Genomic DNA, 14,925 nt, shown 5'->3' with positions numbered 1-14,925 from the left:
CTAAAGGTTAGGCATTACACGTGCACACATGCACACACATTCCAAAAATCCTCACAGACCTTTATCATTACAACATTGTATAGCTTCCCAAACACAAAGGTACTTTCTTATACTCATGAGACCAATGTTTATGTAGAGCAGGCTCACCCCTGAAATAGGTCACTTGATTCCTTTCATATGGTGACCATGTGATTCTGTTTTGTAGTTATTTTGTTACTAAAAACTACCATCTATGATGCAAAGATAACTTACAATACAGATTTTTTTCCCATTAGTAAGTTTTATGTATTTGGTTGTGAAAAAAAGTAATTTGGACATCTAAGATAAAATCATCTAAAAAGGTTATTAGAAATCCTCCATCAAGATATCTGGGTTCAAGCATTAAGTCAAGATTCAGTCGACTGTTAAAACCTGGTAAATATTAACTTACTTCAAAAGGGTTTAAAAAAATTTTTTTGCATTTACATGGTATAAACTATAGGTCATAAATGCATGAAAAGAATACATCTTCACATCCTGACATATAAACTTTCTATGAAAAATCTGAAAATAAGCCTGTCTTAAGCTTATGCGCCTGTCCTTGGGCAACCTGAACTTATTTAGGAAGTTGTTAGAAAGAAATTCAGGTAATCATAACACTTTTTAAAGCTCATTTGGTAGCATTTTTATATTTTACTCTTACCTTTATGAGCACTGCTAAAAGCAATCACCATATGAAAAAATGTCTGTACCTTCTACAAAAATCAAAGCATTTCCACAGGTGGCTCAATGTCCCATGCAATGAAAGTAAACCATAACTACCATTTTCTCAGTGCCTACCATGTGCTGAGATTTGGGGTAAGCAGTTTACACTTATTATTTCTAATTTTTACAATAAGGCTAAAAGAGAGTGTCCCAGGAAACAGACGCTGAGGAGACCGTGCAGGAGGCTTAGAGAGGAGGGCTCTTCAGAACAGCACTTGTGAGCGAACGAGGAGCAGGATGGGGCAGAGAGAGGAGTTGAAGTAACTCACAGTTGCAGCAGAGGCCTCGGTTAATCCTAAAGTGAAGTATGGAACCTGGATGACCCTTCAGAGTTGCCCCGAATTGAGGCAAGGAGGCTGTACCTTTGTATTTCAGCACCGACCAATCACTGGGTCCAGGATGCCACTGGAGAGGGAGCCTAACCTCGGGCAACGGGAAATTCCTGGGAGGAATCCAACCAGAAGCCATCACCAATCAGTGCTCCAGGCAGCTGGTGGAGATGCACCAGTGTCTCATTCCTGGAGGAGGGGTCCGGGCAGTGTATTACGTATCACAGAAGATATGTGATGCATCGCTATTTAAAAGAAAAGAGAACTAAGAGAAAGGTAAGAGCTTATCCAAGGGCACTATCAGAGTGTCCTTAATGCAAATTCATCTTAGCTTTCAAAACTAGGACCTGGTACGCTTCTCTCCTGCAGACACTGAAAAGTACAGAAAGTCACTCTATTTACCTTTTTGCCATGGTTGCCGGGAAGTTCATAGCTCGTTTTACTACTTAGCTGAAGTAACCATATTTACCTAGGTTACTGCTATACTCCCTGTACTCTGATTTCTCATTTTCTGATTCTATTTTTAGCTTTCTTCATATGCATATTCCCTTCTTTGTATATCTATATTATACAAGACAGTCCATCTCATCCTCATCATCTCTAAGAAGAGTATCCAAATCATTTACACATCAGGTGAACAATGGCAGGCATAAAATAATGGACACTCCGTGGCCTCCTTTGGTAAGCCACATCCTTACCCACTTTTACTGTCAAAAAGTAATTCTACTTTGTAAATGTTTCTCCTTCTATAATGTCAAACTTACTTCCTTTAAGAGCAGTTGGTAGTCCAATAAATACCATCACGTATATAAAGGCTTGAATGAATGACTGAATGAGCCTTCTACAATAAAAGTCTTATGTTTCAACACTTGTTTTGAATTCTTCCTTGGGACTTCCAAATCAATGTTTCTCACTGTGTTTACAATCTTAGGACACCATGAATTATCTGCAAGAATTTTTTAAATTTGTGTTTTCATTTCCATGACAAGAAACATGTATGAGCACAATGATGTCCATCTGGGAGTTGCTATGTGATTTTGGTATTTTTGGCATTTATGACTTTATGATTTCATTGTTGCCAAAATATTAGTTCAACTGTCAAATTTTAATAAAGGTGGGCTGATAATTCACAAGGTGACAGTATAATCAAGTGGTTAAGAGCATGGAGTCAGACTCCTTAGTCTGGCTTCACCACCTGCTAGCTTTGTGACATTAGACATATTAATCTCTCTGCCTCAACTTCTCCATCTGTAAAGTGGAGCTAATAACAGTACCTCCATCATAGATTTGTTGTGTTGAATGAAGAAATTCAAGCAGAGCATTTAAAACAGTGTTTGCTTAATAGCTTGTACTCATTAAATGTTAACTATTTGTTATTATTACAAAAATGATAGTCACACCATTTGGAGACCAAGGTGCCTTACGTAAAGGTCAGTTCAAGTAGAGAAAAAGTAGCAGCGAAGTTTTATCACTAAGCACATGGTAAGAATAACAAACTCAAAAGAACCTTACTTTAGCAGTCAGTATCAGAACCTTGTTTGGAAAAGCAAGTAAGTTTCAGCTAAACCACACCATCCAATATTAAAAGAATGCTCACTTGATTTTTCTGTTTTTTTAGTTTTATTAGTACTTAAAAAATATTTTATAAAGTTGTTTTTGTTTAATAACATGTGAAATCTATAAGTAAAAGTTTATACTTAGATTTAGGTTTGTTACATGTTAAGTAACATTGTTATACAAACATGTTTTTGCCACACATTATTCAAGTTTCATAAACACCTGGCTTTGTCATCACAGCTTCAACTTTTCACTCATATTTATTCTTTTATAGTTAAAAGCCAATCATTTAACCATTTTCAAAGGTTTATAGTCTTAGCAAGAATATGGTGACTAACACACTGATATATAAACAAGGGAGAAAAAAGGAATCCTAACTACCCATCCAGAGTGAGGATTTGGCCTCACGTACTGGGCAACCTGTCTGCAAGAAGCAGGTGGCAGGCATGAATCAAATAAGAAGTATGAATGACCTTTATATTTTCTTGGAGTTCAATAAAACAAAAAGCACGTAGACCTCTCAATTTTGGTGCATGGAAATTCTACTGGAATTAAAATCAGATTCACCACTTCTTGAAAAATAACATTTCACAGATATGTAGTTATGCTACAGTGGAGAAGGTAAAATTCTTCCCTTGCTTTTCTCTCTTAATTTTGTAATGTGGTTTACGTAATTTTTATTAAAAATATTTTATATTGTTCTAAAATTGGCACAACTCTGATTTCTCAAGTCCAACTATTAACCATGATTCCTAATTTGTACAAAAGAGAAGGAACATTACCTATTTCCGCTGAAAACTGTACCTTCAGGACCAGCACAGACGTGCTTATTATCTAATGACTGCATGAATACCAACAATATGGCACTTTGCTGCTTGGAGGGGTAAAAGTGACAACTGAACATATCACAATAAGAAGGCATAATATGAAATCATGTAAATCATTCTTAATAAAGCCAAGGCAAATGAATTTCTATTTCTTACGCATAATGAAAGGTAGAGAGCTCAAACTTTCTAAGATCAATGAGGCCGATATAAAGGAATATCATATTTGAGCGGTTTTCTAATTGTGTTGTTTTGAATTAACATATTTAAAATATACTGTTTTCTACCAGAACACAAGCTCTTTGAAGACAGGTGGGGTTTTTTTTCAGTTTTATTCACTGAAGTATTCCCAGTACCTGGCACCCAGAAGTGGCTCAATAGATTTTCGCTAAATGAATGAATAAATGAAAAACTCCTTAAGACAGCATGTGGCAGTTGAGAGGTCAAATATAAGGTCAAGGTACTTTTTGACCTATCACACTCTTCTTTCTAAATCATAAACCAGCTCTATCCATTTAGAGAAAAGTATTTGTAAATTTTAAATAATAATGATAAAAGCAGGTTTTGGTAGATATGAACTTTATTCTGGTTTTATTAATATCAAGTACAAACATAATTGACTTTTTGGATAAATGAAGTAATCTGAAGGTAGATAGTAGAGAAACAACATTGTGAGTTTCAAAAATTCAGGCTATTACAACAAAGTCATCTTACACAGGCTGAGAAAATGCAACTAGAAAACATATCTAGGTAAATAACTTCCATTCTATTGTATCACTTTATATTGAATGAAGTACTATTTGGTAGCTCAAAAACTGTAATTTATGAATACAGCCAAGAACACATATATAAAAGTAAGATGATGGCTGCTATTCCTAAGATGTCTGAGGATAAACACAGGTCTGTATTTTACTAAGAAATAACACCATATCCCACCCACTAAGTGACAAGGTAACACTCACTTGATTGGTGCCAAGAAAAAAAAGTATTTCCATTGGCTCTCAAGGACTCTCTCAACTATGAATAGGTAAGAATTATACAGATGTAAATACATGCCTTATTCCAATATGAAGACATTTTTCAATTATTCAGAACAATAGGGGGAAGACGCCACATAGATTACAAACCCCAGATAATTTGTAACATATGCAGCACACGAGGTACAGAGTCATTAAGCATTCATTTTGAACACTGAAGGGAGTTTTTGCAATGGTAAACAGCAGGCAGAAGAACACATTGCATAATCCCCACAACAGAAATAAAATTAAAGACTACCTAATAATCAATGGGCAATCCTAACAATTGTCTAAAATCTAGAGCTTTTTGTGGTACTGGTCTTTGATTTTGAAACTCAAGAAGTTTTTTCTCCCATTTTTTTTTTAACATTTTGTAAACATTACACAGATACAACCATCCAAAGGGTAGGGGACGGGAGACTGCTATTCTACCTCATCCTAGTGATATGAGCAGACTTCAGAGTGCCTGCATGACAATTAACATTTGAAATTTTGGATCTGAATCAAGAGTCTGTATATAGCCTGGATGTAACACAGACAGGACTGCCCTAAAACAGTGTTTTAGTTGGATCTCACTGGGTTCTAGAACCAACTCTAGGGAATTCCCTGGCAGTCCAGTGGTTAGGACTCCGCGCTTCCACTGCAGGGGGCACAGGTTTGATCCCTGGTCGGGGAACTAAAATCCCACGTGCCATGCGGCAAGGCTAAAAAAAAAGAGCCAATTCTTAAAACTTAGGCTATGATGTACTGTGATGATCTCTGAGGACTATAACCAAGAATCCTCTGGGTAAGCTGGTAGAGAAGTACATAGTGAGTTGTGTGCCAGATTAAGATCTAATAAATCCAATAAATTAGAATTTTCAGATTCTCCAAAACAGCTCCACTAATTTTGGTATATCTGAAATCTGTTCTCTTCTCCCCATTTTCACTGCCACTGCTTTATTTCACCTCCTGTCTAGCTCACTGCAAGGAGACTCCAAATGGTCTCTGTGCTTCCAGTCTCACCCTTTCCAATTCATTTTCTGCCTTACAGCCAGTTCTGGAACCTAAGATGAACCATGTCACTCCCCAGCTGAAAATTCCTTGATAATTTAGGATAAAGTCCAAACTCCTTAGCCCATCACCTGCCCTCGTGTTTATGTCTCCCGTCTCATTTCTTACTGCTTCCCACCTCCTTTCACCCTTTCCCTCAAACCCTAGGCTCCAGCTGTCTAGAACTACACAGTATAAAATATTTCACCAGAATACCTGGGACATGACCTGTTCCAAATTAATGATGTTTCTGGAGTTTTGATACCTTAAGTCTAAAGTAGCACAATGATCTCTCAACTTGATCTCACCTCATTCTCTTCCATTCCTCTTTTATCTAACTGCAGGTTCTGGCCCATTAGTACGTTGGGCAATTTTAATGAGTTGTGGGCACCTTTCTAAACACCCCAAGTGGGAGATGAAGAGACAGCGTCCGGGGGAACAGGACCTGTTCTGGTGCAGAACGCCCCGGGCGGGGAGACGGTAGCTCGAGAGACCGGGGTGAATGCAGAGCTGCTGGAGGTTAGAGGGGGTGGTGGTGCAGGTGAGGGGCATTTGAAGACCCCCAGTTTGGGGGAGCGGGGCTAGCTGAGCCCTGGGCACAGAGCAGACAAGTAATAATGGGGAGGTGTGACGCCCGCCCACCAGGTGTTGGCGCACATCAGTGGGGTCACGTCAAGCAAAGCTGGAGCATCCCTGGTCTACCCCATGCCCTCCCGGAATGTGTCACTGCGGCTGCAGGGCCTCCAGGAGAAAGACTCCGGACCCTACCTCTGTTCCGTGAACTTGCAAGACAGTCAAGGCACTGTTCGAGGTCACAGCAGCAAGACTTTAGAACTCAATGTGCTGGGTAAGTGAGAGGCGTCCATGGGAGGTCGGGCAGGTCTCTCCCCCAAATGACTGAGTGTGAAGGTTGGGGGAGGGGCAAACAGAGTGACAGGGGGTCCGCGTGTGGGATCGGGGGAGGGGGAGCCGCTGGCCCCCGGATGTGAGTTTTTAACCTGTCTCTCCTCCCCCAGTTCCTCCAGCTCCTCCATCCTGCCGCCTCCGGGGCGTGCCCCACGTGGGGACCAACGTGACCCTGAGCTGCCAGTCCCCAAGGAGTAAGCCCGCTGCCCAATACCAGTGGGTGCGGTCGCCCCCATCCTCCCAGGTCTTCTTTGCACCTGTTTTAGGTGAGGGACCTTCTGGAGACACTGAGAGTGCGGCTGGGGTAGAGGAAAGATGACGTACCACAGGGGCTGGGGTGCCAGGGGAGGTAATGCTGAAAAGCACTGGCGGGGTGGGGGGAGGAGGAGGGTGTGGGGAGGGGCTGGAGAAAGAGGCCCTGCCAGGTGCCGGCACGTGCTGCACTGCAGACTTAGGTTACTCAAGAGGCGCTGGGGCTAGAAGATCTGCGTTCAGATAGGGTGGAACATACCAGAGTGTACTGCACAGTTAAGTACAGTGTCATTATGTGGGTTAAATAAGTTAATATTTGTAGAGCACTAAGAACAGTGGATGACACATAGTAAATGCTATATAAGCATTGTTATTATTTTGTGAAATGTGTTTCAGTTATACACATACATGTATATATTTATGCACATATAGGTATGTTATGTGAGTACTAGGCCACAGGGTAAAATATATTTCTTCTTGTTGTTTGCTCAAAAAGATGCATTGCTTTGCTTTTCTTTCTAGTATATAAATTAAGGAATGAGATAGATAATGGATATTTGCATAACTGCAATTCAAACTATAAAAGTCATTTATCAAAACATATAAATTTCTAGAACTGGTATGTCCGCAGTTAACCCAAAACTATCGGCTCCACCCTTTGACAAGGTCCTTGATGACACCACCGAACAGTCATTCATGGTGTCTACAGCGTACCTTCATGAGCTACGGCAAACTGTTCTTCAGCTGAAAGGCATGCCTGTTTAAACAGCTGATCACTTACAATTTTTGGAACTGCATTATTTGGATGCTTCCAACTTTGGATTCTTGGACAAAATAGATTTTACTGTATCTGCAGTTTGCACCACTCTAGGCCATGCTGCCTCTGGGCTTTTACCCCAACTAGTGATCCATCTCTCTTCCCTTCTGCCCAATTTAGTCCCCCCTCACCTTCGCGATCCACTTCCTGAAAGCCTAAATTGACATGCCCTTCCTGTGTGCGCCTGCAGCACCATGGGCCTAATGTCCACACAACACCCGGGCCGTGGTCACAGTGCTGGCGCTTTAGCAGCCTGACTCCTGCCCCGGAAGGCGGACGCCTTGGCAGTACCTGGTACACTGCTGTATTTCCAGGGCCTCCCACAGGAGGCACTCGAGTATCTGCTGGTGAATAATTTTTTAAAAATGAAGTCCTTATTTCAGACCTTAGTATTTAAAGAAACCCTGTGATTAATCTGTCAGATGAGTCTGATGATAGGGAATGGGTAAGATTTCCAAATCCTCCCCTAAGTGCTTGGACTTCAGCCAAGAGTTAAGCTCCACACCTCTCTCCTGTTTCCTATGGGCAGTGGAATTCAAGGGCCCAGGCCCTCTACATCTGCCAAGAAGGATATCGAAAAGATGCTCAAAGTTCTAAAGCAGTGGTCTTTAATTGTGGTACCTATATGCCTTTTTTAATGACTGATCAAGGCACCTTAAACCTTAGGGATTCCTGTCATTCTCAGTCTTGCATGTATTTTTTAGGCATGCAGCTTGGCTGCTGAATTTAGAATAGCCAAAGGAATATAGGTTAGTGATATTGTTTATTTTAAATGTAAGTGGAATACTGTCTGATCATCAACACTTTCAAGGTACATTTGATAAAACCTATAGATAAGAATTGGGGTGAATCTTTCAGATTCAGAGTACATTATTCAATAAATTTTACAACCAATTCTCATCTTATACTAGATTTAATATGTCCTATACCCTGTTAATTTCCCATAAACTTTCAAACATATGATGAAAACATTTTAATGTCAGCTTTAAAATGTTCAAGAGAGCACGGATTTCAAAACTCTTTGGGGAGTACATAAGCAGAAAAGTTTGAACACCATTATTCCAAAGCTGTTCTGGCCAATATAATTGCCACTAGCTAGTCACATATGGCTATTTAAATTTAAATTAATTAAAATTGAGATTAAAAATTTGGTTTCACAGTCACATTTCAAGTGTTCAATCACCACCTGGGGCCAGTGGCTACTGCACAGTGGCTGCTGGAGAGTGTAGACACGGAACACTCAAATCACCACAGAAGGTTCTATTGGACAGCACTGTCCTAGAGAACCAAGAATATGACATGGTTTGCTCCAGCCAACTAAGGTTATAATACTTTATTCCTTACAGGAAAAGTTCCTCTTCCTATGATGGTGGACCATATCTCTTGACTTCTACGGGGTTCCTCCTACTCAGGGGTAAAGAGACAGGGAGGGCAAGAAGAAGAAACTTTGAGCTCCTTTTGGAGGTTTGAATGTGTAGCCAAGAGAATCCTTTCAAAAAATAAAGACTTCTTTAATATTCTGAATAATAACTTTTTACCTACATTGTTCAATATGGTAGCCACTAGCAGCCACATGTAGTTATTTAAAATTTAATTAATTAAAATGAAATATAATTAAAAATTCAGTTCCTCAAGCACACTAGCCACATTCCAAAAGCTCAACAGCCACATGTGGCTGGTGGCTATCACACCGAACTGCAGCAAATACAGAACATTTCCATCATTACAGAAAGTTTTATTGAACTACACTGTTTTGTACTATGGATTTTCTAATTTTTTTTCCTTTTATATATCCTCTTAATGAAGGATCCAGAATATTTCACTCCACTCTTCAGGAGACTTCCCAATACGCCAGGAAATAAACTCAGATGCCTGCCTGTTCATGGACAGTTTTAACATGTGCTTACTAGATCCCTTACCTCCAAAACTGAAAGCCTAAATATAAATGTATGGCTAGGAGTCTAGGATGGTCTCTTCTTTTAGGATACATATCAAGCCTTTGTCAGATTCACAAGCAGACAAAAACACTGGAACACACAAGCTTTCCGGTGGCAATGACTTTAGAACAACAGAAATGGAAGGAGACAAATCTCACTAAATCTTACAAACTCTTTGAGTGGTATACCGTATTTTTGGAAAATCTTCCAACGATAATGCAGAAGGAAAGTCTTGTCTGCAAACACCAGAGAAGAGTCCTCAGAGATACACAGAGTCTTAAAATGCTTAAACAGGGACAATGGTATCTTTGGGCTCCAAGTTATCTTTGCCCTATTGGTTCTCACAGACAAATAATGACAAGTCTTGATAGCTAAAATGAAGACCACATATACTATACTGTGATTTGTCTGCTAAAGTACAATATTTGTTCCAAAGATTATGATGAATTATGATGAACAGGTCTAAGCAAAGTCCCTAAAAGATTAATCATCTTGTTTGTTAGGCAGAAGACTCCCTACCACTTTTACCTGATGAGCAACCGGCACTGATCCAGCAAAGACAAGTTTTTCAGGTCATACAATCACCTTGCATTTCAACTTGAGGGAGACCTAAAAGTACACACCTGTTTCAAAGACATAAAGCCAACCCTCAAGAGGCAAATTTTTGGAGAACACCCAAAAATACAGGACCTGAGAATGGGTTTTGCAGTGCATCAGATTAGCTGACTGAAGTGTGAATACAGCATCTGGCTCAGAAGTGAATGCTTTCATGAATTCCAAGTCTAGATAGGTCTTTCAACTACTACAGTATGGACTGTGCTGAGATCTCTCCCTCCTTTTGCAGTTATCACACTTATTGTCTGCTTTTGTCATTCGACACTCAATCAAGTACTGCACTGCATACTATCCCCTGTGTTGTCTTGTACAGCTTTTTAACTTTGGATGTGTGTTTACAGACTTCAACTGCACTGTAAGCTCTCGGACTGTACATTACAGTTCTTTTCTTCGTCCTAACACCTATCAGACAGTAAACACTCAAGTATTTGGCGAATGGAGATATGAAGACAAGGTCTACAGAAAAGAACAGAAAACCACCTATTTGTTTATCTGACTCCAAAATTAGGCTGAAATTGCTAGCAGACTAATTTTCTTCTGGCAAACAAATAAAAAGCAACAGAACTTCAGAACAAAACAATAACGTGTAGCAAGGCAGTCTCAAACACATCCATTTTATCCAAATGGCTGAACAAATACCAATAACAGGACATGTCAGACTTCAAAATGAAAGTCTTTGCAGCAATAAAAAAAATGTTTATATCTGACTTTAAGTTAAAATTCTGTGTGCTTAGAAATATACATATTCGCTTGGAGAGTATTTAAAAATAGTACTTTGGTAGCAAAATCCAAGAGTCATTAATTCAATTTCAATATTTAAAACTTTAATACTTTCACTGTATAGATAAGAGGACTGAGGCACAGTCCAGAGAAGGGAAGTGACGTGCTTTAAGGTTACTCAGGAAGGTGGTCCACGAAGAGGCTGGGATAGGACTCAGCTTGCTGTTGCCTTCATATGATGAGGTGAAGGCTGCTACATCGATATATTGAAACTATGATTAAGGGAAAGTTTCAGGGAAAAACTGAAGTTACTATGTATCATGCTTCCTTTCAAATTTAGAAGAAATTATTTACTGGGTCTTCATAATTGAATTTTGATTGATATTTAAATACATTTGACCAGAAATGTAATTGACGCACATGGTGTTCCTTCCCTGGGAGCCTCTGACATGAGTTCACACTTAAGTGAGCTACATTAGCCTATACAAGATGTTTTTCCAGGTCCTTATCTTACTGCACTACTTTGTTTCTATTTTGCAAATTCTAAAGCAAGAAGGATTACTTAATTTCTTTTTGCAGTTCTCATTAACACGATAAGGTGAAAGAGATTTCTGAATTACTTGTTCTAAATTGGCATTTCTTTTTTTTTTTTTTTTTTTTTTTTTTTTTTTTTTTTGCGGTACGCGGGCCTCTCACTGCTGTGGCCTCTCCCGTTGCGGGGGACAGGCTCCGGACGCGCAGGCTCAGTGGCCACGGCTCACGGGCCCAGCCGCTCTGCGGCATGTGGGATCTTCCCGGACCGGGGCACGAACCCGTGTCCCCTGCATCGGCAGGCGGACTCTCAACCACTGCGCCACCAGGGAAGCCCTAAATTGGCATTTCTGAAACTAGGATCGAAAGATTTGTTTCAGGGGTTTGGGATTCTCTGAGAATTTTCTAAGGTTGTGTTTTTATTTCCATAAATGTAATCTGGAGTACTTGGACATCCACCTCATGATTGTGTAAAGCTATGATTTCAGTGACTACATGTCCTTCTATGCTTAAGATTACATTCATATTAAGCCTCCTAGAGGGACAGAGCTTAGTTTTTAATGCAGCTTTTTCAAATTGGGTTTCAGAGTCTATGTTTTGGGGTTAAAGTTTGAGTAACACTGCTCTAGATTTCTATACTTTCCAAAATTCTCCTTCTAGACTTAGTTTATTTGGTGAACTTAACAAATATGTATCCAGTGCCTACTATGTGCTAGGCACTGGAAATACTGTTGTAAATAGGAGAGACCAGAACTTGTCCTTACGGAGCTTATAATTCCGGCAGGAAAGACCTACATTGTTCATGAAGAAGTCTGGTTTCTTGGTTGAAATCAGACTTAAGGAGGAGGGCACTTAAAAAAGAAAACAAAATAACAGTTATCTACCCTCCTTGTCAACTGCTGCTGTGGATCAGAGAACCCGTCACCATCATCTATATAGTCTCAAAATAGTCTAAGAGCTTGAGGTCAATTTGATCTTATCTGTTTGGAGACAGATAAGAGGATCCTCTTTTAAAAATTCTTCAGAGGCACTTAATCTCCTTTCCTTGCTTTAGGTTATGTTTCTCATAACCGGACAAAGTTGCAACCCAACTAAAGATTTCCTGGTTATTTGAGAAACAATTTTATAATCAGTGAGATTTATAAGCAGTGAGTTTTGGATAAGACTCTTTTTCCTTTTGATTGGGAAATTTCTATGGACAAATATCAATAAAGCTAAAACAATTACAAATACCCAAAGTGCACGTCTAAACTCAAGAAAAGTTCATGGATAGATGCTAAACAGTACAATGCAAAAACTCTCCCCCAAATTTCACCTTGAACAGAACAACAAATGAAATTCAGAGAACAGTGGCTACTATTAGCTACTACTTTAATCCTACCTATAAACTATCACTTTAATGACATCCTTGTTCAAAAAAGGCAGGGGAGGGGATGGAACCCAGAGGTACATGTTATCAGGTAAACCAATTTAATTTTGTAATTGAGAAATGGGTGTCAAATTCCCTGAACAATAGTTAATAGGTTTGAAATATCTTGGTTTCTGGACCAAATTTTCTAAGCAACAATGTCCTCAGATGAACACTACTTGAGCCAAGATCTCTGGAACTTTGGAGCAATCTCCTTCTCTAGTGTGAGTATGATAGTTCTTACTGGGTTTCTACCCCACAAGGAGTTCCCAAAAAAGTGTCATCCCTGCCAGAAAAGAAGCACACAGATACTATAACTCTGAACAAGAAGGAGTTCCGTGAAAACTGGAAGAATCCTACCAGAATCTTTTAGCAGACACTGTGAAGAGGGAACCAGCTTACCTAAAAAACAACTCCGTATCTGCCAAGACTACAAATCTGAACTCCTAGGTTAAGAGTCAGTAGGAAGAGCAAAACGATAACCCGGCTGGAGGTGAAATTTCTAGCCCAAATTAAGCCTCTGTATTTAAACATTCAGGTACACAAGGATGGCCAGACGCACAGTGAGAACTTTACTTGTCACCGCAGCCGGCACAACAGCTAAAGCAGGGGAACACGGGCTTTCAAGAAGGAGTTTAGTCAGAAACATAGCAGGGCCTCAAACCAACCTAACTCTGCAAGCATCACGCTCCAAATTCCAGACCAACTACCAGCCAGGCTAACTGTGTGCTCCTAACTCCACGAAAGCAATACACTATCTGGCTACAACCGAGCCTTTCCAATTCCCCAAAGCATCTCAAGACTTGGTCGCCCTTCGAGTTTGAAGCAAGCTCAAGTCGGAAGCAAGACGACTGACACAAAGGCCATCGTCCGAAGGCGCCTTTCATACGGCTCTGCCCCTGCCACTCACTTGAAAATTCCTAAACTGGGGGCTCAGCGGCCCCGCTCTTCTACCCTTGCTCCATCCCGCCCCGGCCGGTAAGCCTCTGCCTAGGAGCCCCCGGCCTGGAACAAAGCGAGGGGCCCCGGCGGTGGGGGCGAGAGGCGCGGGCAGCACGGGGACCGCCGCCCGCTGCACAATGAGAAACTACCAACTTCAGAGCGCAAGAACATCCTCAATTGGCAAGAAAGAGGGGCGGCGGCAGGCACGCCCAACTTCAAACTCAGGAAACCTACGGGCTGGCGGCCATCTGGAAAAAAGCCCCCTTCCCAGGGAGAGAAGAAAAAGGCGGAGGAGATGCGAATCGCCCACCGGGCCCCGGAGGGGAGCCCTGCGCTCAGACCGGCCCCCGCCCCCGAGGCCCGCTTCCCCGCCTTCTCTCTGCCTCTGGTTCGCTGCCCCAGGCCGGGCGGCCGGTTACCTTGATGCGCTCCCGGCACTGGGACGGGGTCCGCTCGTAGCCCAGCTCGGCCAGGGCCCGGGACACGCGCTCGTACATGGCTGGCCCGGGGGCCTTGCTGCCGAACACCGTGCCGGCTCCCTCCAGCTGCTGGTACCGCGCCTCCACCAGCCGCTCGTTGCCCCACACTGCGATGAGCGCGTTCGTCTCGGCCGGCGTCCACGACATGCCCCGGCAGGCGGCGGCGGCGGCTGCCGCAGCCCCGCCACCGCCGCCACCAGGGGAGAAGGAGACCGAGGACGAGGCGGCGCTGCGGCCCCCCAGCCCCAGCCCGAGACCCCCGGACGCCGCTGCCCCCGAGCCCGCCGCACTGCCCGGCCCGAGCGGGGAGGCACCCCGAGGCGTGGAAGGGTCGGACAGCGATGGATTTCCGTCACTCAGGCCACCAGGAGAAGCCGGGGAGAGCACCTCCATCTTCGGGATTTTTAGCGGCGAGTTGGCGGGCAGCTCCGAGCCACAGGGCGCAGCCATCTTCCAAGCGGCCGCCGCTGCACCGCCCGGAAGTGACGCGCCCGCGCATCCGGCCGCCGCGGACTCCGGGGCTGCCCTCGGGCCTGGCTCTCCAGCGGGCGGACGGCTGCGGGCCCTGGCGGCCCCGCGGAGGCCGCCTGCCGCCCCAGGCCTCTCACCGCGAGCCCGGCCGCGCCGCCCGCTCCTCTCCCGGGGCGAGGGGCGGCGGTGAGGCGTGCCGAAGCCCCTAGCCGAAGAGTAGGGTGGGGGCATGAGGGCGCTGGTGTGAGGAACCGATTGAAGCCTTCCCACTTCCTCTCCAATCTCAACCCCTGGGAGGAGGGGTGAGGCCCGCGAGGGGGCCCAGAGTTAAGGAGGACTTGACCA

The 14,925-nt window shown here is 42.8% G+C and overlaps 1 protein-coding gene across 6 annotated transcripts in view; it reads right to left on the bottom strand.

Annotated features, from left to right (window-relative positions):
• Positions 1-14,594, bottom strand: part of MSANTD2 (Myb/SANT DNA binding domain containing 2) — a 29,558-nt gene extending 14,964 nt beyond the window's left edge. For 4 of the 6 annotated variants that reach the window (XM_081241414.1, XM_081241418.1, XM_081241417.1 and 1 more), the window contains exon 1: positions 14,050-14,576. In XM_081241414.1, the coding sequence (XP_081097540.1) occupies positions 14,050-14,559 (510 nt within the window). In that variant the 5' untranslated portion in view covers positions 14,560-14,576. Of the gene's footprint in view, positions 1-14,049 lie in introns of all 6 variants that reach the window. The other 2 variants (XM_081241412.1, XM_081241413.1) reach the window with 1 other exon arrangement.
• Positions 14,595-14,925: the final 331 nt, after the last annotated feature.

This window comes from Mesoplodon bidens, assembly GCF_964165515.1.
Source record: "Mesoplodon bidens genome assembly, chromosome: 7".
Taxonomy (NCBI): Eukaryota; Metazoa; Chordata; class Mammalia; order Artiodactyla; family Ziphiidae; genus Mesoplodon; species Mesoplodon bidens.
This window is presented reverse-complemented; position numbering and strand designations above follow the sequence as displayed.